General features: G+C 37.4%; 1 protein-coding gene and 1 pseudogene across 1 annotated transcript; both read left to right on the top strand.

Moving 5' to 3' along the window:
* Positions 1-1,531: 1,531 nt before the first annotated feature.
* ATXN7L3B (ataxin 7 like 3B) lies at positions 1,532-5,258 on the top strand. The gene has a single exon (XM_021678572.2). The coding sequence runs from the start codon at positions 1,859-1,861 to the stop codon at positions 2,150-2,152; it is 294 nt and encodes a 97-aa protein (XP_021534247.1). The 5' UTR covers positions 1,532-1,858; the 3' UTR covers positions 2,153-5,258.
* LOC110570498 overlaps positions 2,433-21,733 on the top strand; it is a 34,019-nt pseudogene continuing 14,718 nt past the window's right edge.

The following is a 21,733-nucleotide window of genomic DNA, read 5'->3' as shown; positions in this document are numbered from 1 at the left end:
ATACATAATCAGAACGTTTGGATAGGAGGGCCCCTGGGTGGCTCAGTCTGCCTTCCACTCAGTTTATGATCACACTCAGTTTATGATCACAGGGTCCTGGGATCAAGTCCCACATCTCAGGCTCCCTGCTCAGTGAGGAGTCTGCTTCTCCTTCTCCTTCTACCCCTCCCCACCGCTCATGCTCTCTCTCTCACACACTCTCTCTCTCTCAAATAAATAAGATCTTTTTTAAAAAAAAAGAAAGAAAATCTGGATGGGTACAACTACTGGTTAATTACTCATTCACCAAATAAGTTTAACTTGTACTTAACCCTCTACTCATAAAAATATGAAGGGAAATAAGAATGAATTATAAAACTAAATAAGAGTGTTCTGATAATCATAATACTAGAAAATACTTATTTGTATCTGCCTGGAAAAATGTCTGTCTATATTTTCCTTTAATCTGGAAAAGAAATTATAGAATCAGAGAGATAACATATTTTTTACATTTTTCTTTCTTTAGTTACAGCTATTTTTTGATAAATTATAAAAAAAACAAGAGGCTACTCTATTTCAGCGGTGGTGGCAGGGACCAAAAAACTAGCAAAAAGTGAAGGAAATACTATAGTGTTTTTATTATAATATATTCTGGTCCAAAACTAATATGATTAAAATAGCTGACATTTACTGAATGCTTACTTACATGTAAGGCGCTGTCACATGAGGATATTTTACAAAATTATTTAATCTTAACCATGAAATAGAGACTAGCTTTATTCAGAAAAAGAAATACGGAACTGCTAAAGGTTGGATCTAGGATTTAAACTCAGGTAGACAGGATCTAGTCTCACACTCATGCTGCATAATTTTAGGAAAAGCTTCCTTTATTTCCCAGTGTATTTAACATATTTCACATTTCTTCCCTAACAGAGAATGTACGTATAAATTTCTCTTTGCATTATTTTAGAGATTAAATGATGACTACTTATGATCACACGGACTTAATGGACTTATAAATGAGATAAACGCCTTAGGTTCGTGGGATCAATATATGTGAATTATGTCTTCAGTGTCTAGTTCTTCATTAAAAAAAAAAAATCTTAAAGACTGAAAGATAAACTATATTGTAATTTGTTTCCTTGCACCATCTAGTGGATTTAAATGACAAGTGCGGCAGTAGTATAAATGATTACAAGTCAATTATATAAGTCAAATTTTCAAACGTATCCGGAGAACTGTTCCTAAAATCGTATTTTGGATCATACCACAAATGTGCACGGCATTATTCGTCATCTTCCTGAGGGAGTCAACTAAGCATGTGTGCTGAATTCATTAGTGAATGTTTAAACCTACAAACAAAACAGGATAAAATAGCATCTTTGCAATTCTTTTACGTTAGAGATAATGAAAGTCAGCTCCGTTTAGTTCATCCCAACAGTATTCATGAATTGCGAGGATTCCCAGGAAGCTGCGCGGAGGGAGAAGCACCGGGAGTCTGCGCGGAGCCAGTGCGCAGGCGGGCTGAGGAGCGGAAGTCGGGAGGCGGGGCTGAGCCCGGACCTGGGAGCGGAAGAGGCCGGGGGTGCTGGCTGAGGCGCGGAGACCGTTCGGCGGCGAGTCCCGGGCCAGCCCGAGCTCAAAGTCCCACGCCCCGGGAGACGCCAGAAGAAGCTGAAGGACTTGGGGTTCCGGAGCAGTCGCCGCTGCTGCTGCTGCTCTTCTGCCTGTGCACCGCGGACGCCGCCGCCCCCGCCGCCTGAGGACGCGGCCCTGACAGGCCTCTAGGCCTAGGCGCGGCCCGAGGAGCCCGTCGTGTTGCTGCCGGTGCTGCTGTGAGTAATACGAGCGCCCTCTCCACAGTCGTTTACAAATTAAAATGGAGGAAATTTCGTTGGCTAACCTGGATACTAACAAGCTAGAGGCCATCGCTCAGGAGATATACGTAGACCTAATAGAGGATTCTTGTTTGGGCTTCTGCTTTGAGGTGCACCGGGCAGTCAAGTGTGGCTACTTCTACCTGGAGTTCGCAGAAACTGGTAGCGTGAAGGATTTTGGCATTCAGCCAGTGGAAGATAAAGGAGCATGCCGCCTCCCGCTTTGCTCCCTGCCTGGAGAATCTGGGAATGGGCCTGATCAGCAGCTGCAACGCTCACCCCCAGAATTCCAGTAGCTGCAACATGAGAGAGTCAGAGTGACCAGGACAATAACATAGACCGGTCCTGTGGTTTGGAGAAGTTAGGTATCTAAGTAAAAAAAGAAAAAAAAAAAAAAAGAAAGAAAGAAAAAAAAAAAAAAAGAAGTCAGACAAAGCCCCAATTCTCATTGAACATCCTAGCCTTTAAAAACCCAAAGTGGAGAATTTAGGAATTCGGATCCTTTTATAAGTATATTACCTGGAATCAGCTTTGAAACCCTGGGCAGAAGGAGCTGTGCATCCTGTGCACCGTACCATGCAGGTTGATCTCTACACCAGGAAGTGCACAAGATCCCTGTACTGTCCCCAGTGCACAGGTGAGCAGCTGTGTGCCCAGTGTATAAATCCTTTGGTTCCTCAGCCTTTCTGTCTGCCTGATGTCAAGGGCTTTCTGGATAACTGACAGTTTGGACATAGCTGATGGTCAGGCCTTAATCGTTGGGCCTCAGTGGGACTGCTCCTCTGATCTCTGAGCCTCTGATTTGGATTTCTCCAAGACAAATGAAAGTCAGGTATGAGATCTGGATATTAACAGTTCCAATTTGGGAAAACCAAGAAAAAGAATTACAACTGAATCTGGTAGGGGAAGCTCTGTGATCTTGGCTCCAACAAGAAGAAAAGGTCAAAGCTACCAGTTTCCCAAAGGTCCAGCATTACAGTGACTTGAACGGACTTGGGGGCAAGGGCTAACCTTTTGCTGAACAGAGCCCTTTGTCTTGCACCCCACCCGGTGGCATAGGCTTATTAAATGGACAACTTGGTTATCCAGGCAGGCTGAGGATTTAGTTATGATCCCTTAAGGAGGTAGCAGGGGCCTCTGCAACTATGCACGATCTCTTAAACTGCAAGATTCATACCTGGATATATTATGCTGTGAACAACAGTTTGGTGGGGCAGTCATTTTCTTACTCTGAGTTACTAGTTACCTAGCCAGTCCATGTGTCTGACTTGGTCATTATGCCAGGTCACTACCTGCCTCCTATGCCAGGGTTAGGCCTGAATTATAGAAGAGCATAATGGCTGTGCAGGAGACTGATTTGAAAGCTGAGCCCAGAGGGGACCTCTTCCAGCTGCCCTCTATGTTAATGGGTTAGTACTAGGAGCCAAGGAGCAAGACTGGGTCGTCTCTCATCTGATTACAGTATCCTATTGAATGCCCCTGTTCTTGGGTTGGGCAGTCAAAGCTCTGTTCTAGTGAATATCTAGACTGTCACCACCTCTGCCCCTCAGGAGGGGCAGCCCCTTCCATTCAGTCCCTTTTGGACATTCTTGACAACAAGAGCTGTCTTTTTGTTGTCAGGAGTCAGGGAATGGGATAGGCAAGGATGGGAAATGTGAGCCACATATCAAAACTACCCTCCACTTTACTCCCTGATCGAGGGTTTATGAAGTGTAGAGGGGTGAGAACCCCAAAGTGAGCGGGAACGGTGCTGCTTTATTTGAAATGTTTTCTTACCTCATTCTGTGCCCCAGTAAGGGGCCCAGCCTCATCTGTCTGGCTTGGCCCCATGTTCCTACTGTCCCCTGCTCCACTGCCTATCTGGTGCAGCTCACGACCCCAGGTGCTGCCTGCTACCCTGCTTTCACACTGACCAGTTTCAATTCATCTCTCTTGATGCTCCTGCTCCTTAAGCCTGCCCAGTTTCGCTTTCCTTGGCTTCTTTTAAGTTTTTTTTTTCTTGGGTTTTGTTTTTTTTTTTCCTTTTTCTTTTAGGAGATCCAGAGAAGGATCTTTCTGGTGGGTTCCTCTGTTGGGATTAAGATGGGGAGAGAACATAATTTTTTGTGTATGAAAGGCAGTGTCATGCCTAAGCATTTTCCTATAGGACTGCCTTGCTAGATGCCTTCCTGCTGTGTCCTACTTCATAAGGAGTTACATCTTCCCACCTCCATTTGGATACTGCCTCTTAGGACCTAAGCAGAAGACCAGTAAAGGCTGACTGACACACACAGGGATGAAGTGGGTCCTGATCTATTTTCTCTAACCCTTGCTGTGCATGTATCCTTCCTTATCCCAGAAGGAACTGTTTGGACTGTATGGGCTGATTTTTGTTACATAATAGACATTAAGTGAACCATAGTGATAGGGCCTCAGGACTGTCTATTACTGCATTCTCCCCCTAGAATTGTCCTGGTCAGTGTTGAGGTATAGTTACAGATTGGTCTTCAAGAATTGTGCTTTTTAGAAAGTTAAAGCTTGGGAAGAGCTAAAACAATATTGGGTTATCTGCCCTTGACTTTATAGACATCTCCTTCTAAGGGGATGCAGAGGGAAAGGAGGGTCTAAGTGAAACTCTGGCCTACTTCCAGATAATGTCTGGGAAACAGGTTGAAGGTAAGGTCATGGTCCACTCTTCTTCAGAGAGGGAGCTCTGATTATGACATTATTGCTTCCTTTCTGGTCATTCTCTTGGTTACAGGAGGAAGAAGTGGAAAGTAATTTTGAATAACTGTTGGTTCATATTACCTCCCTCTTGGTTATTGTTTTTGTTTTTTTGCCCTCCCATTATTAGGGCAATAGCCCTAGGCCTGTCCTGGATGGGTATGAGATGGGCTAGCTCCAGCAGGTGCCCTGAGGGGACAAACTAACTCCTTTCTTTTCTGGGGAGTGAATTCTCCCTACCATATAGTTGACAGTGGTTAGGAACTCTCCCTTTCCCTACCTGTCTTCCCTCTAACAGCAGAATTCCTATCCTTCCTTCCTTCCTCAATTAAGTATATTGATCACCCTGTAATTCTATTATGTATCTTGAGTGTGTGTGTGTGTGTATGGGGGGAAGGGATTCTTTACAAATTTTTGTGGTTTGTGGCTTTTTCTTCCATACATTAGTTCCCACCACCGCATGTCCAGGGGCCATTGCCTGGCATTATCGCATGCTGGGATCATTGGGGAAGTGTAGTGAAGCTCACCACTGTTCTTTGTTTTGGAGATTATTATTTTTGCATAAGTAGTCCTTCCTATACAGATTGCTAACTGTGTATTCCCCTTGCCCCTATGGCTGCTGGTGTAAATAAACTGCATCTTCCCATTGGTAAACAGTACTAATAAAATTTTAAAAAATGACCTTATTTAGACTCTGTATGTTCATCTTTTAAGATTGTACATGTTTTTCAGGTATTGACATAGCAAAATAAATGTTGAATTGCTGTTGAACCCTAGTCACTTTCTCCTGAATGGGAGTTTTATCAAAGTAGAGGAACTTTGCCCAACTTTATTTCTCCATCTAGTCCTACAAATTTAGCTTTCTGCAAGATCCAGTGAAAAATAAACTAGGTGGTAAAATAAATATAATCCAGGCCTGTCACTAAGTCCAATGTGAAAGCTACTTCTCTTTAAGTGGAACTCAAGATACCTTAATATATACATTTTTACCACTTTTTCAGGCTAATATCCTTGTTCTCAAAAGACAAATGATTCGGGGCGCCTGGGTGGCTCATATGGTTAAGCGTCTGCCTTCGGCTCAGTGCATGATCCCAGGGTCCTGGGATCGAGCCCCGCATCGGGCTCCCTGCTCTGCGGGAGGCCTGCTTCTCCCTCTCCTTCTACTGCTCCCCCTGCTTGTGTTCTCTCGCTCTCTCTGTCAAATAAATAAATAAAATCTTTAAAAAAAAAGACAAATGATTCAAAAAAAAAGAAAAGATTCATAGCAGAAAATGAGTCGATTTTTCTAAAGGTAATTTTTTCCCAGTACTTTTCATTATTCTTTTACCCCAACTCTTTAGATCCTTCAGTTTGTCTTAGAGTAATTCTGAGAATTTTTATTCCTTTCTCTTCCTAATCCAGAGCTGGAGCACTTCCCTTAGAAATTGTATGTGTTCCTTAGTCCTGTTCAAAATCACTTATTTGCCAAATGTTCTAGTTCATTAAAGAAATAGTCCCAAATTGGAAGTAATACTTAGATGAATAAAAATTATCATAGGAATGGGGCCAGCAGAAAAACCATCTCAGTACAATACCTCAAGGATGTTACAGACCTGTACCATGGTATTGAGTCACCTAACATTTAAATGCCACTGCAGCAAATACTTTTGTATGGTATTTTGTATGTTTAGATTTGAATTAATTTATTTGGTGCTAACCTAGTTTTCTGAAATGAGGTATTTGCAAGATCTCAATGCTTTACTGGGTCCATTGGACTGCAGGACTTTTAAGACTTTCTTTTCATGTTTTCTAACTAATGTGATTTGTATATTTAAAAAGAAAAAAATTGCATACCTCTTAACTCCCTGGATACTGCATTTTAACTACAGCATGTAGCATGAGGTCAGGAACCTAATTGTTACTTGATGTTGACAAATATAAAGACCCCCAAAATAAAGTATGCTCTGTAGTTAAGGATTCAGGAAGAGCTTTCTTCGCACACAGTAATAATTTAGTAGCGCCTTCCATTGGGACCTGAGGTACTTTAAAGTGTTTTTATAATTTTTTAAAATCTTTTATAAAATGAAGAGAATATATTAATGTGCTAAAAGCACACCATTTATACTTTATTAAATGCCCTTTCACATTAGTCTTCAAAATAGTTACCATGGTTAGTGAATTTCTGGGTCTCAGATCAGCTAGAGATAACTTGTAACATCAGACTAGAAGTTTCAGTCTGCTGTGGAGGATGCAAGCTGTTTAATTCTCATTCATGTTCCAAAAGATGCCAATGATGCTTTGGACAGTAACGTTTGTTATAAGTGATGCATTTGTTCAAAAAGATACTGCAGATAAACCTCTAAATCCTTGGGTAGCTTTTTTTCCCCAGATTTTTTTCAAAATGTTTTTTAAAACGTTTTCAGTCATGTTACTTGAGCCTCATTGGACATATGTGAGCTGAAAAGGAAATATTAAATTCATTTTAGAGATGACAAAATATGTTCAACAGCAGTGATGTACTCATAGTTCAAAAACAAATACAGAAGCAATAGAAGCAAAAGTAGAATTCTGATCTATCAGGCCAGTGCTTTTTGTTGAAGCAATAGAATTTTTAAACTAATAAATGAAAGGACTAAAAGACAAAATAACAGTTAAAGCAGAATGAAAAAATTGAGATGCTAGTGAAAACTTAAAGGCAATGAATTGAATTGAAAAAATGAAAAACATTTAAAAATATAACTCCAATTTGTCTTTAATAAATGAACACATCTAGAACTTAAACTAATCCCATCTCTACCCAGATATACACACAAAAACACTAGACACTTAGAATTTTATAGACAATACACAAAATACAAATGATTGTAAGCTAAGTGTATTATGAAGATAGATGAAGAAAACGAAGATGTTGGCAAACCCCAACTCCATTAAAATATCAAAAATAAACATTATCAACAAGTTAGGTTAATCCCAGGAAAGAAAGATTTTGACTCAGAAAATCATCACCATTGGAGAAAAGCCATGTGAAAATTTCAATAGAAACAGAAAAAATAGTTTTAAAGTTCAATACCAATTATTGATTTTAAAAAATACTTATTAGTCAATAAAAACAAGGGCTAAAAAAGTTTCATAAAATAATGTATTAAAAATCTACAATTGCTTTGTTTAATGGTGAATACTTGGAAGCATTCTCATTAAAAGCAGGAATTGGAAGAAGCTTCTCATTCTCAGATGATATCCAAATGGATAATTTTATAGAATCTATGAACATACAACTGGAAGTAATGATAGAATACAGTAAAGTTGCTGGATATTAAGATCAATATCCAAAATCAGAGTAATAGAAATTTTAAAACATTACATTTATAATGTAACAAAAATTATGATAGTCTTATGAATTAATATGATAAGAGAGGTATAAGGTTTTATGGAGAAGATGATAAAATCTTTTTCTGGCATATTGAAGAAACCCAGATAAATGGAAAGTGATAGGATGTTCATAGATTGGAAGTTCATTATCATCAATCCAAATAATTGGAAGTAATCTTGATTAAAATCCAAACATATTTTTGTGAAACTTGACAAGCTAATCTTAACATTTATATGAAAGCAAGGTGCAAGAATAGACAAGATCTTTTTGACAATATTTTATATAGTTTGGTTTTGGTGCAGAAACAAAATGGAATAGAGAGTTCAGAATTAAATGGAAAACACACATTAATGGTATTCTGATCCATGACTAAATCCAAATCCTGATGTATTAAAATCAGTGGCTTATAAACCAATATATTGTTCTGACATGGATTACCCATAAATAAATATTAAAACCTACAAAAACTATCATGTGGATTTAAGACTTACTATGGAAAAGTAGAACATCAAACCTTTCTAGGGAAATATAGGAGTGTATGTATATAATTGTAGGCAAGGGAAAATTTCTTAAGTAAAAGCACCAAAATAAAAGATTGACATATTGGACCATTATCATAAATGTAAAACTTTCTGTGCCTGTCATACTACAAAAAACAGCAACAAAATGCTATGACATGCTAGTAGAAGTGCTGTAGTTCTTATGACTGATAAGGATTATTACCATTTTTTAAAGATTTTATTTATTTGACAGAGCAGAAGCAGGGGGAGCAGCAAAGGGAGTGGGAGAAGCAGGGAGCCTGACCTGAGGCTCAGTCCCAGGACCCTGGGATCATGACCTGAGCCGAAGGCAGCCGCTTAACCCACTGAGCCACCCAGGCGCCCCACTGATAAAGATTATTAACAGAATAATTATACAGTTGACAAATGGACAAAGTAAAAGAACAGCTCACTTGAAGAAATCCAAATGGCAAAAAAGATATGAAAAGTTTACTTAGGTTCGGAGAAATGCAAACTAAAAACATGAAATACCAATTTATACCACTCAGTATGGTTAAAATAAAAAAGGTGATGATATCAACTCTGACAGGCATACAGAGCAATTAAAACTTGTACATTGCTGGTGTAAATTGATAAAAATATTTTTGGAAAACAATCTGAAATACCTACAGCAGTTCATAAGCATAACCAACACCCCAATATGTCTACTAGCTCTTGTAGCATTATTTGTAATAGGAAAAAATTGAAAGCTATAAAAATACCCATTTAAAATTAGTCCCTATACATAAATGAAGATTACAAGGGCTACACAAATATTCAGTAAAACATATATTCTTATAATTTGCTACCTTTCATTTGAAGTTTAACAATATGCAAACCAGTGCTATATTGTTTAGGGGTATATGTGTATGTAATTAAAAAGTATACTCAAAATGTTGAGCTAGACTTCTACTTCCATGTGTATATGGTCTGGATATTGGAGAAAGACTTCTTGATGCAAAACATCTGAATGCTGAAAAAAATTGCAATAAAGATACTTTAATAAGAGTCTGGCTATTCTGCCAAGAAAGTAAGGGAAACATCCAGCTTTCCCTTATAAATGCACACACACACACACACACACGAGCACAAACCAGAGATACAAGTAAAAATAGAAAATGGGGCTGCACTGAGAAACATACAAATATCAGAAACTTTCAGATGGGAATGAGAGATTATGCCACCATATATATATATACACAAGATACCTGAAATATTCTGCATCCTTACTGAAAGAATGGGCAGAGTAAAAGAGAGACCTTCCTGACTACAGAGAACAGATAAGAGAGTCTCTGCCATGGCCTGAGGTAAAATTAATTAAAATTAAAAAAATATCATCATCGTCATTTCCTTTGGGAATATGTACCCATAACCTTGTTATTCCATAGTTACTTACCCTGATAGTTGGAAAAAACTCTACCTGAAAATTATATAATAAAACGTGTCCAAGATGATACTATACCTCTTGGCTACATGATAGATTTTGGGTCCCTCACAAAATATAAACTTGTCAATGAAAGAAACTTCTGTTTCTTTAAAGATTTCTCTTAGAGCTCAAATTATGCATTTAATAATTCTGTTTATTAAGAGAAAGGAGTTCTAATTTTGTAGAGTATTATTTCTGCTGAATCTCTACAAATACGTACTCCTTTCTCAGAATTATTAAATGCAGAATATAAAGGCCATAAATTAAATCCTTAAGTTAATGGATGGAATTATGAACAAGAAACAGGAGAGAATGATGATGCAGTTATGAAAATGAAAGGAATAGAACTTCAAAATGAAAAGAATGTATGCCAATAAAATTAAAAAATGTTTATGGTAAAACCTCAGTTTAATCAAACTGGAAAAGAGAGATGAAGGAAAGAATCATCATGGAGCACACTCTGTTGGTGAATAGTCACTGCTTAGTTATACAAACGGCAGAGTGTGTGTTTGTGTTTGCCTCCTTGTTTCCCATTGATAAACCCACAGGGTCATTTTGTTTTCTTTGCTGCACTGTCATCTTTATAATTATAATGTAAAGGTAACAGTGCAGCAAAGAAACAAGGTGGTGGCACTGAAAGTGCAATCAGATGTGATCAGAAGATGACTGACCATGGGAATAATGACACTGCCAATATTCTAGGGACCCAAGATATGCAGCCAGAGGAACTTAAGGCAAAATTATCAATAGAAATGAAGAAATGTAACAAAAAGAATAAAGATGTTTCAGAGGAAGTGAATCTACTAGTATACTTGACATTAAAGGGTATCAGAGATATTTCAAAATATTGAGGGCATGGGGTAAAATGTGCCTACAGGCGGAATTCTAAAGATGGTCTTGAGATTCTAGTCACCAGGTTATTCAGCCAAACAGTAAGCTAAATTCTGTTTTGAAGGGGTTTTGCAGATGTGAGCAAAGTGCCAAGTCAGTTATCCTTAAGATATGGAGATTATTTGGCTGGACTTTGACCCAGTCAGGAGAGGACTTTAAAAACCAAGTGTTCTCCATCTGGTAGTAGAAGACGACATCAGAGAGATTTGTGCAGAAAGTATTCAGTGCACCATTGCTGGCTTCAAAAATGAAGGGGAAGCATGTGAGAAGGGATGCAGGTGCATCTTGGAGCTGAGTGGCCTCCATCTGATGGGTAGCAAGGAAAGGGGAGCTTTAGACCAAAACCCCTGGAAACAGTGAATTCTGCAAACAATCTGAATGAGCTTAGAAGCTGACACTTTGTTTTTGGCCTGTGAGACCCTAAGCAGACAGTTCAGCCAAACAGGCCCTGACTTAGGACCTGGAGAATAGTGAGCTAAGTGAGGACTTTTAAGCAGCTAGGTTTGTGATAAGTAGTTACACAACAATAAAAACTAGTAACAGCTGCAACTGATCCAAATTTAGGAAGGATTATGACAGTTTGCCAAGGCTTAGAAAAGATGCTCACCCTAAATCATGATTTATGTATGAGAATAAGGCAAGTATTGTTGAAACTAAATTTGATATATTTTAATACAAATGAAACATTTATTCTCAATGTTTCTAATGTTTATATTAACAATGTACTAAATAAATACTGGTTTTACCATTTTTTAATTTCCCCATATATTTATTTACTGAAAATAAAAGAATTTTTAATATTCTGACAAGAAAATTTTTTAAGTGATCAGATGACCGTAATTCTTCCCATTTATTAGGATTGCTTTGCACTGTTTCAGCCTTGCATGGTCAATTTTACAATCCACACAACTTTGCAGAGCTAGTGCTGCCTGTATTACTATCACGTCTTTTATTAAAATATATTAGAGATACTAATGCTGCATCATTTCTAAAATACATTCCAAATTCAAAGAATTAGCAGCCAAGAAATTGCATGTCAACCTTTTATAGATAATTCAGGAGGTTTAGCCTAAAACACAAAAGGTACTGTTCCCTGCCCCTCTCGGCCCCTCACAGATAGCTCTAAGACTGACAGAAGAAGAAAAATAAGGAAAGCAGTTGGTAGCAAGAGGGGAGCAAGAAAAATATCAGCTAAATGAAATCAGGAACATTTAAACAAGAACCCTGGGGAGAGGAAGGTACTATCTGCCTTAATAAAGATCTCAAAGTGAATTGCATAAAAAGAACACAAAGTATAAGGAGAGAAAAGTTGATGGGCAGTACTCAGATACTCTTGACACTCATTCTACTAGTCATGAATTTGGGAAGGTAACTCATTCTTTATGACTCTGACTTTATAGTAATAATATAGCAATAGTACTTCACAGTTATAAAAACTAACTGCAAGTTTTAACCTAGTTGGGGTAATAGGTAGTGACAGGAGTAAAGTACGGCTTTCCTGAGAAAGTGATACTTAAACAGAGCCTAGGGTTAAATGAGTTACCTAGGATAAATTTGTCAAAGTAGATGAAAAGTAAATTGGGGATGGGTTGTTGGATGGGGATGGAAGTGGAAGAAACTGGTGTGTTAGAGAACCATTCAAATGGAAAGTTTAAAGCTCTGGGAAAATAATCATTATGCTTCTTGTAGATGGAAAAAATCTGTTGTTAAAATAAAACCACATATCCCTTCTATTTCTATCATGAGGTTTCAGGATGCTCTTGAAAGCAAATGTCATTAGATGGTGATCGTTAATATTGGCAAAACCCCTTACTTGGATTTTATCAGGTAAATAGATAAATCACAATTAGGAACATAATTGCACAGAACTCTAAGAAAACTAACTTATTAATAAATATAACACGTTACACCTATAAGGTTAACCTTACATCTGCAAGATTCAAGTGTGCTTTAAGTACATAGTGAATTCTCCACTTTTAATGTGCTTTTTTCTCCTACTTATTCTTCTCCCTCTGGATTTCCCCCAATCCCCCTGCCCTTTCTGTTTTCAAACACATGCCCCCATGCATACCCATACGCCTGTGCAAACACAAAAGGTATAACTTTAAATCAAGCCCCAGTTCAGACTAAGTTTAGCTAATCTGCTTCTGCTCTTGCTGCTGTATGAATTATTACAGTTCAGGCACTTACTAACAGACCAGCTACTTTTACAGTTTGAAGGTAGATTAGTGTTGGCTTCTTAAGTACTTCCCTTACAGCTAATTTTCTTTTTCAATTGAAAGTGCTTGTGTTATGTCTGCTTAATATTGGATTCAACAATGACCCAACAATTGATGTAGACTTTTTGTAATAGATTGGGAAGAAAAAAAAAAAAACCTTACATTAAGCTAGTCTTAACTCTGCAACGAACTCTGTGACCCCAATCAGACAAGTTCTTTCATTCATAAATTAATAAGCTTGAATGAAATGATTTCTTAGCTCCATTCCACCTGTAACATTCTGAGATTGCATGAGCTTAATGTTTACTCCAACTCATATAAAGCATGGAAGATCCAGATTCAAATATCTTTATCCCCTCAATTTTCTCATATATCCCCAATTACTCCATCAGTTAATCCACTGTACATTTTTTTACTGTATGTCAGTGCAAGTCATACCTTTATTTCTAACTTCTGACCAGTTGCATACTTTTATCAAATATTATGTATAAATTTAACACTTTCTTTAAAGATTTGCTCTCATAACCTTCATTATAGTTTGGCCTTCAAAATCTATTTTTTAAAAATCTCCCAGTCATGGGGTGCCTGGGTGTCTCAGTCGGTTAAGCGTCTGCCCAGCTCAGGTCATGATCCCAAGGACCTGGGATGGAGCCTCACTGGGCTCCCAGTTCAGCAGGGAGTCTGCTAGTCCCTCTCCATCTGCCCCTCCGCCTGCTCCTGCTCTCCCTCTCTCTCTCAAATAAGTAAACAAAATCTTTAAAAAATAAATAAATAAATAAATTTTTAAAAGTCTCTCAGTTATTCTGTGAACTTTAACTAGGGTAACGATATAATTTATTGCCCAAAATATAACACTTTTGAAAGAACAAGGAGGCACTATCAGTAACACCCAAGTAACAGTTGTAAACTGAGACTCTCCCAAGAAAACCAAAATGTATGGTCACTCACTCTAGTAATAACCTTTGGGCCTTGTTAAGACAGGAGGTCTGGGGGTGCCTGGGTGGCTCAGTTGGTTAAGCAGCTGCCTTCGGCTCAGGTCATGATCCCAGGGTCCCCGGGATCGAGCCCCGCATCGGGCTCCCTGCTCGGCAGGGAGCCTGCCTCTCCCTCTCCCTCTGCCTGCCTCTCTGCCTAGCTTTTCTCTCTAGCTCTCTGTCAAATAAATTAATAAAATCTTTAAAAAAAAAAAAAAAGACAGGAGGTCTGATATATATTTTTATACATCCACATGATAAAGCAGCTTAATTACCTTTTTCAATCTGAACCTAATAAATGTCCCTAATATACCACTTTTTTGGACCTCTGGTGCCCTCTTAGGCCTATCTCCTAGCCTTCCCAAATAGTAAAAATTATAACTATTATAGACCAGTTAACACTACTCTTGGGGGAGGGGATGTTAGACTGTACTATAGATTATTCCTCTCCCTGTTAAAATGAATAACCTATAATAAATACTAGATCAACCAATTGGAGTCTTTACTCTTTTATATATTCTATACTTAGAACATTATTTGAATAGAGATGGTTTTATTAATCTCTTCTTGCAGCCTGCTGTCATTATGCAGAAGAAGAGTTTTTACAGCTAATGTTAACAAATTGATGATGAGATAAAGCAAGACAGCATCTGCTATTTAAGGATCTTGGTTGTTGACTTTATTTCTATTCATAGGGAAAACTTATCAATAATATGTGGTAAGTAAACAATAGACTGCGACAGTCCCCCTTTTTGGAGCACTTACTTGGGCACCCCCGTCCCCTCCACCTCCCACCACCGCAGTCTCAAATGTTCTACCCAAATCACTCTCACCTCTCCCCTTGCTAATGGAGGGGAGCAAAGTAAGCACACTTCTTGAAAGCAGAGATCCTTAACCTTAACACAGCTCCTTACAAAGTGTAAAATTTTCTATTAGAGTGTAAGTTTCCTGAGAACTGACAGGATTGTCTTGTATACTGCCCAACACAGTGTCTGGCACATTATAGATGTTCAGTAAGTATTGATAGAATAATGATAAAAGTAAATGTATAAATGAATTGAATAATATTCTGTTATGTAATTACAAGAGTAAAACAATGGATTCATTTTGTTCTTAGCAAAGGATGAACAAAATTCTCTTACCATTATTTCAATTATGAAATCAGTCTTCTCTCTAGATATTTGTATACTCCAGGTTTTGATTTATCTTTTTAAAAATGTAAGATCTCACACTTTTTAAAAAAAATTTATTGTTTTAAAGATTATTTATTTTAGAGAGAGAGCAGGCATGGGGCAGGGGATGAAGAGGGGCAGAGGGAGAAGGAGACAATCTCAAGCAGACTCCCTGCTGAGGGCAGAGCCTGACATGGGGCTCTATCTCAGGACCCTGAGGTCATGACCTGAGCCAAAATCAAAAGTCAGATGTTCAACTGACTGAGCCACCCAGGTACCCCTCACACTTTTTTTTTAAAGATTTATTTATTTGAGAGAGAGAGGGAGGGAGGGGCATAAGGAGACTGAGAGAGAATCCTAGACTCCACACTGAGTGCAGATCCCTACTCAGGGCTCCATTTCACAGCCCTGACTGAGATCATAACCTGAGCCAAAACCAAAAGTCGGGTTGCTTAACCACCTGTACCACCCAGGCACCCCAAGATCTCACATGTTTAAGCAAATGCAATATTTCTAAGAATCAAGAATTTTAAAATTATCTTTTAGAAATGTAACAAACTACTACCTGTCCTTTTGCCTAGTACATTGTTAATCCTAACAGTGAAATGTAAAGTTTTTATGTTTGGTTGCAAAATGTAAATAAGATAAATTAATATTCATCTCATAACGTCCATTTCCTAGGAAGCACCTTGGCAATTAAAGTTTGATTAATTTATTTTCTCTTTTTGGGAGCAGCACGAATGAGATCATCACAACTTCTGTAAAAAGCTAAAATACTAGGCTTTGAGGGTGGACTATTATATGATGATTTAGTCACAGATTACACTTTAATTTTACATAGAAAAACAAACTTATGTTCAGGTAGCTTATTACAAAAGAAAAGTTTATAACAAAATATACAATACCACAACAAAAGCATCCAACAAATCTTAGAGAGCTATAATTAAATTTAATCACTGGAACAGAGAAAACCCCCAGTTTTAAGACATTTCTCCATTTGTCTGCATTGCTCATATATTCCATCATTTATTTTTTCTGCTGTGCTTGCTAAAATTAAATTCATCCTAAGGTTTTATCAACTCTGGCATATCTGTTCTTGCCATGATGGAAACTGAATAAAATTATAAATCTTGATTAACTTCTTTCGGTAACCAAACAATGGTGACCAAATCTGAGGTCTATTTAGAGCAGCAGATAATTTCATGTGCTGGATAAATGTCATATTTGAATAGAATTTTTTAAACAATTACTTTTCAAAACAGTTCACGTGTTGGAAACATCATTTTTAGATTTGTGAACAAAGACAATTCATTTGCTAGGAAAATAACAACTAGACTATAAATCATATAAGCTATAATTTTAAATGCCACCCACTTTCCCCCAGTGATTTGTTCTTTGTTTTTACTTCTGCGGGTTTGCTACAAATCAACCAATTACTCAACAGTTCAGCTAGAGAATCAGTGAAATGGCTTCAGAGCATCATTTAATGAAAAGAGCCTTTGATCTGAAAAATAATTCAAGAGCAATCTCACAGAAGGACCAAATCAATGTACTAGATTATTTTAATGTAATTGTAATTTATTTTGAACTAATTTGTGATTGAGTTAAAGCCCCAAACCTGAAAAAAAAGAGCAGATGGTAGTACCAATTCTGCCATAGAAGAGCCATGAGATCATTGGTAATCATCTTGAAACTCCCAGGTTTTCGCACACTTAAAAGAGGAATGATAGTTTCTACCATTGTACCCTCACAGTGATGTTGTCCGAATTAATTAAGGTCATGGATATGGCAGAGTTTTTAAACATCAGTGTGTTTTAGTCTTACTTGACTCAGCTCAGTCAATGTACGTGAATATTGCAACTGCATACCCAATGTTCACAAATACCTTCAGAAAAGATCTAGTCAAGATTCCTGAATTGCCCTCTATTGAATGTCTTGTTATCAGTCATTGAATTTTAATTCTGCTCAAAGGATACATATCATTTATGTATTCTAGAAGGAAAAAGAAGTTACTTTTCTGCAGTGTTATTTCTTTTTATTTGGTAATTTAAACATTTATCCAAGTATTGCAGTAATTTGTAGAAAGATGCTCTAACCAAAAAATCTTTCAGAGTAGTTAGCTATGTATTTTGCTCTTAAAATCTTTTTTTAAAGTGTATGTAAATGTATGAATATAATTATAAAATAATCTTTACTGTGTGACATGTGGAGGAGCACAGCTTATATAAAAGAGAGCTTACCCAAAAATCACACCTTTACCTTATCTTAATTAAGAGCTTTGCTTATTCTAAAAGCTTATTCCATTGTTACAGGATTGCCAGTATCTGTGCTATTCTCAGTGCCGGATTCAAAATAATACTTTCAGCCAAATATAACAATTAGACTTCTTCTATCATGATTTTTTGTCCATGTGTATATTTTGTTAAACATGGAAAAAACACAATTACATAATCTATGTAGCTTCCCCCGTCTGTTTCCTCTCTTTTTTCCTCTATGGACTTGGGCTGTGAAATGATTGCCTTTATCAGTAATTCATTCCATTGTCATTTAGCAATATGAGAAGTGAGTGGCCTGTCATGACCAAAATATATAAATGTACAAACCATGTTTTGGAGAACTAAAAAACAAGGTTTCCTACATACACAGTCCAGTAAATCCAGCTAAATATTATAGAACATTTATTATAATTCTCTGTAATTGTAAATACTGTGATTATAATATACCCCTAAGATATATCTCAAAAATAAGTTTTGCTTTCCTAGTCTTGCACTTTTTTGAGGAAGATCAGTAAACTCAGTTTAACCTTCCAGGCTAAGGTTTAAATCAAGGAAAACTTCAGGATATAAATATTATAGGATTAGAGCATCTCATTCAAGATTGTACACTGAATATATATATTTTTCTGTTATATCATGATTTTTGCTACAGAATAATTCATTTTACAAATAATTTCCTGTTCCATCATTTTTTATTTAATAACAGAAGTCATCCTTTCTGCTTCCAGTTTTAATAGGCTTTTTTCCAGTTGTCAAGATTGTTTTTTGGTGGGTGCAAGATACTTTGTTGTAAATATAATGTGAAGTAAAAAATGTATACTGTATCCTTTTATGTAAAACTTCTGGCCTAGCCAGCACAATTAGAATTGGTAACTATTGTTAAATATACCTCTGATGCTCCAAATATCTCTGCCCAAATAAGAAGCAATTTTAACTTGCCATTTTGAGTCACCAACATCAGTATTTCCAAGAATATGTCATGGTGACTATTGATCTGGGGGTTCTAGCTAAAGTAACAGTTATAATTTACAGCATCTTAGTAGGTATTGTATGTCTCTTTGTGTGGGCATAACCTCTAGTTATGTTTCTATTAGAGTATAGGATAACTGCCTCATCTCTTAAGACTTCTCTCACAGATCCCAGCATGAATTTTTGTATGCTAAGCCATTACAAATGTACTTTCCAAATTTGGGGGAAAACCATCTGGCTCTTTTTGCCAGATGTGATTTACAGACGAATGGACAAAAACTGTATTTGTAATAGAGATTGTATTTAAGTTGAATGGTTCTAAATTAGTGCAGCTTTAAGATGCATGAGCATTCTGCCATTACCATCAGTAGTAAGCACAGGTGGTCCAAGTTGCTGCTCCCTTGGTGAGATTTTAGGTCTTCTAATATCTTTTGACTCTCAGTCTACTTGAACTGAATTTCTCAGTTGAGTCACCTCTGTAAATTCAACAAAAGCACTAGGTTACTGTCTGCAAATATGAAAGAAGAAAAGAACATTTCACAGACTCTCATTTAGTAATTTTCTCATAAGCTTGTTCAAAACGAAGTTGAGTCTTTAGAGAGACAGAACTATGCAATGGCAACAGTATAAGGATCTTCAAATTATAGAAATCAGAATTTTAATCCCAGCTTTCTGACCAATAATCTTGCCATTTTACACAGTACATAACTTTCCTGAGCCTTGATTTTTTTTCATGTGTACAAAATGGGATTATAAAAGCAACTTTTTATGTTGATTGTTCAGATTCAAAATTGCATACACACACAAACACATGTACACAAACATAATTAGTGTATAATGACTTCATTAAAACAACATGTCTGTCCTTGGGAACAGCAAAACTATCTACTCACTGATTTCCTCACTTTGTCTGCCCAATAAACTGCCAGAGTCATCTGCGTATAGCAGAGACCCTTGTTTGAGTTTGAGGTACCTTGGTTACGTCTGGAAACTTAATACAGCATAGCCATCAAGATTATTCTAGGGGCTATGTCATGAGGGAATGTTATGGGCCAAATTGTGTCTCTTCAAAATTCATATATTGACGTTCTGACCCCCAGTACCTCAGAATATGATTGTATTTGGAGACAGGGTTTTTAAAGAGGTAATTAAGGTAGAATGAGATCATATGGGTGGACCCTAATCCAATATGACTGGTATCCTTATAAGAAGAGATTAGAACACAAACTCAACAGACAGAAGGACTACCACTTGAGGACACAGAAGGAAGACAGCCATCAGCTTCCAAGGAGAGAAGCCCCCAAAGAAATCAAACCTGCTGACATCTTGAGCTTAGACTTCTAGCCCCCAGAACTGTAAAATAAATTTCTGTTGTTTAAGCCACTCAGTCTGTGGTATTTTGTTATGGCAATCTCTGCAAACTAATACAACTGTATGTTGAAGCCAAGAGATTTGGTTTAAGGTTGATAACTCATCATCTGAAGGGAGGGAGGATTCTCAGTACATACAGCCTGGTGCTTATAACTCAGACTGATCCTGCCAGATTCTCATAGAATTATGACCAATGCTTATTGAGTACATAAAAATTGAAAAATTTTTTTGCCACATTTTATGCCAACAGGTGACAGCTCTAATACAAGTAGCAGACCCAGAAGTAGAACTTGGGACACCAGATGGATCCCATGTCGTAGGATAAAGGAATACAAGAACATGACTAGAGTAGGGGTGAAATTGAGAAGCTTCAAAATAGGAAACAAAATGGATGGCAAGTATTTTATTTGTAGATTTTCAATGAATTTGTTAGTTCTAGTATCCCAGAGAGCATGATTACATATAATTACAGCTTATATTGAAGATGCATTACTATCTAACATAAAACTTGAGTTAGTCAAAGAGCATGTCTATAGAGTGGGTAATGAGGGACACCGAAGTTATTAAAACGTATCTGTAGCCAATTTGGCAATTATTTGATTTTGATTTAGCTATCAATCCAGAATATATTTAGAAATAAATGATCCTAATAATTTTACATTGATGAACAGCCCGATGAAATGAAGTTGTCAAATATTGGCATTAATCCCCATTCATGAAAAGCTAGAAATGGCCTTTTTAATGAGCACTATGTTTGTTTGGAAAAACACAAGGTCTGTGAAGCCAAGTAAACAGCATGAGGCTATCGGGTACAATAAAATATAAACAAAGAAGCGAGGCTAATCATGAACAAATTTGTGAATTAAGAAGTTTTCTCATTTTAAATGCTCGAGCTGTCTTTCCTCTTCTATTGCCATTTTGGTAATGTTTGACTTCCATTCACCAATGCCCAAATATTGTTCAGTTTTCATTCATGCTGTTTTTCATTTATTCATTCAACAAGTGGTTATTGAGCCCTTTATTTGTGTCAGTCGCTCTCATAGTTCTAAGGTCTAGGGGTTTTGAAATAGCACAGAGAGAATCTCTGTGAGCATAGAGCTAAACTGGACTTTGCTAAGACTAGAGCATAGACTCATTTCTATCTCAGGGCATTTATATTAATTGATGTTTCCCTTTGGACCTCTCTCTCCTCACATCTTCACATCTTGGTTTTCACTTTTCAGGTCTCTCCCTATATTATTATTAGAATACTCCAATGGGTAAGGATGCTAGAGGCCTTAGGACCATACGGTCAGGTCTCCCAGGAGAAAAGGATGAGTTTCATGGTCAGAATTATAGTTTCAGGATTTAGAAGACCCTATGAAATAAAACTGATCTCAGCAAAAGTAGCTGCTCCCTAATCTCCATTTCTGCTATTTATTATGACTCAGTTACTTCCCCAACTCTCCTCCCATTCCTGCAGGTGTTACTGGAGGCCTTCAGAGTATAGACTCGGATCAAAGTGTTGGACTCAGCTAGCTACATGATCTCCCTGTACCTCAGTTTGCCACTTCTGTAGGATTTGGAAGGATCCTATAATACTTGTAGGATTGTTGTGATAATGGAATGAGATGGTATATGAAATGATCTTCCTAGTGTCTGGTTACAGCTGTCCATGCTATAATTATAAGTGTCAATGTACTTTGCTTTTGCTTCCCTTGTATTTTCTGTTCATTAGCAGCCACTTCTGCTTCAATCGCAGATTTTACTTGCTATCTTCTCAGTACAGTTTTAGCCTTCTGCCCACCCCCATCTTGCCCTAGTTGCCTTTATTAATGCCTCAAAGAGATGATCTTGATTTAATCACCATCACGCATGTTTGGCCAAACTTTAATGACAGATGGAGCCGGTCCTTGCCTCCCCACTCTACTCCTGGCCTCAGGGCAGCTGTGACTCAGCAGCAAAGAAACATGGCCTCCTTCATCAAGGGTACTTCAGGCACTGAGACC

This window comes from Neomonachus schauinslandi, chromosome 5, assembly GCF_002201575.2.
Source record: "Neomonachus schauinslandi chromosome 5, ASM220157v2, whole genome shotgun sequence".
Classification (NCBI taxonomy): Eukaryota; Metazoa; Chordata; class Mammalia; order Carnivora; family Phocidae; genus Neomonachus; species Neomonachus schauinslandi.
This window is presented reverse-complemented; position numbering and strand designations above follow the sequence as displayed.

Excerpts from the sequence above, each read along its gene's own strand:
- ATXN7L3B (XM_021678572.2), top strand. The coding sequence starts at position 1,859 with ATGGAGGAAATTTCGTTGGCTAACCTGGATACTAACAAGCTAGAGGCC.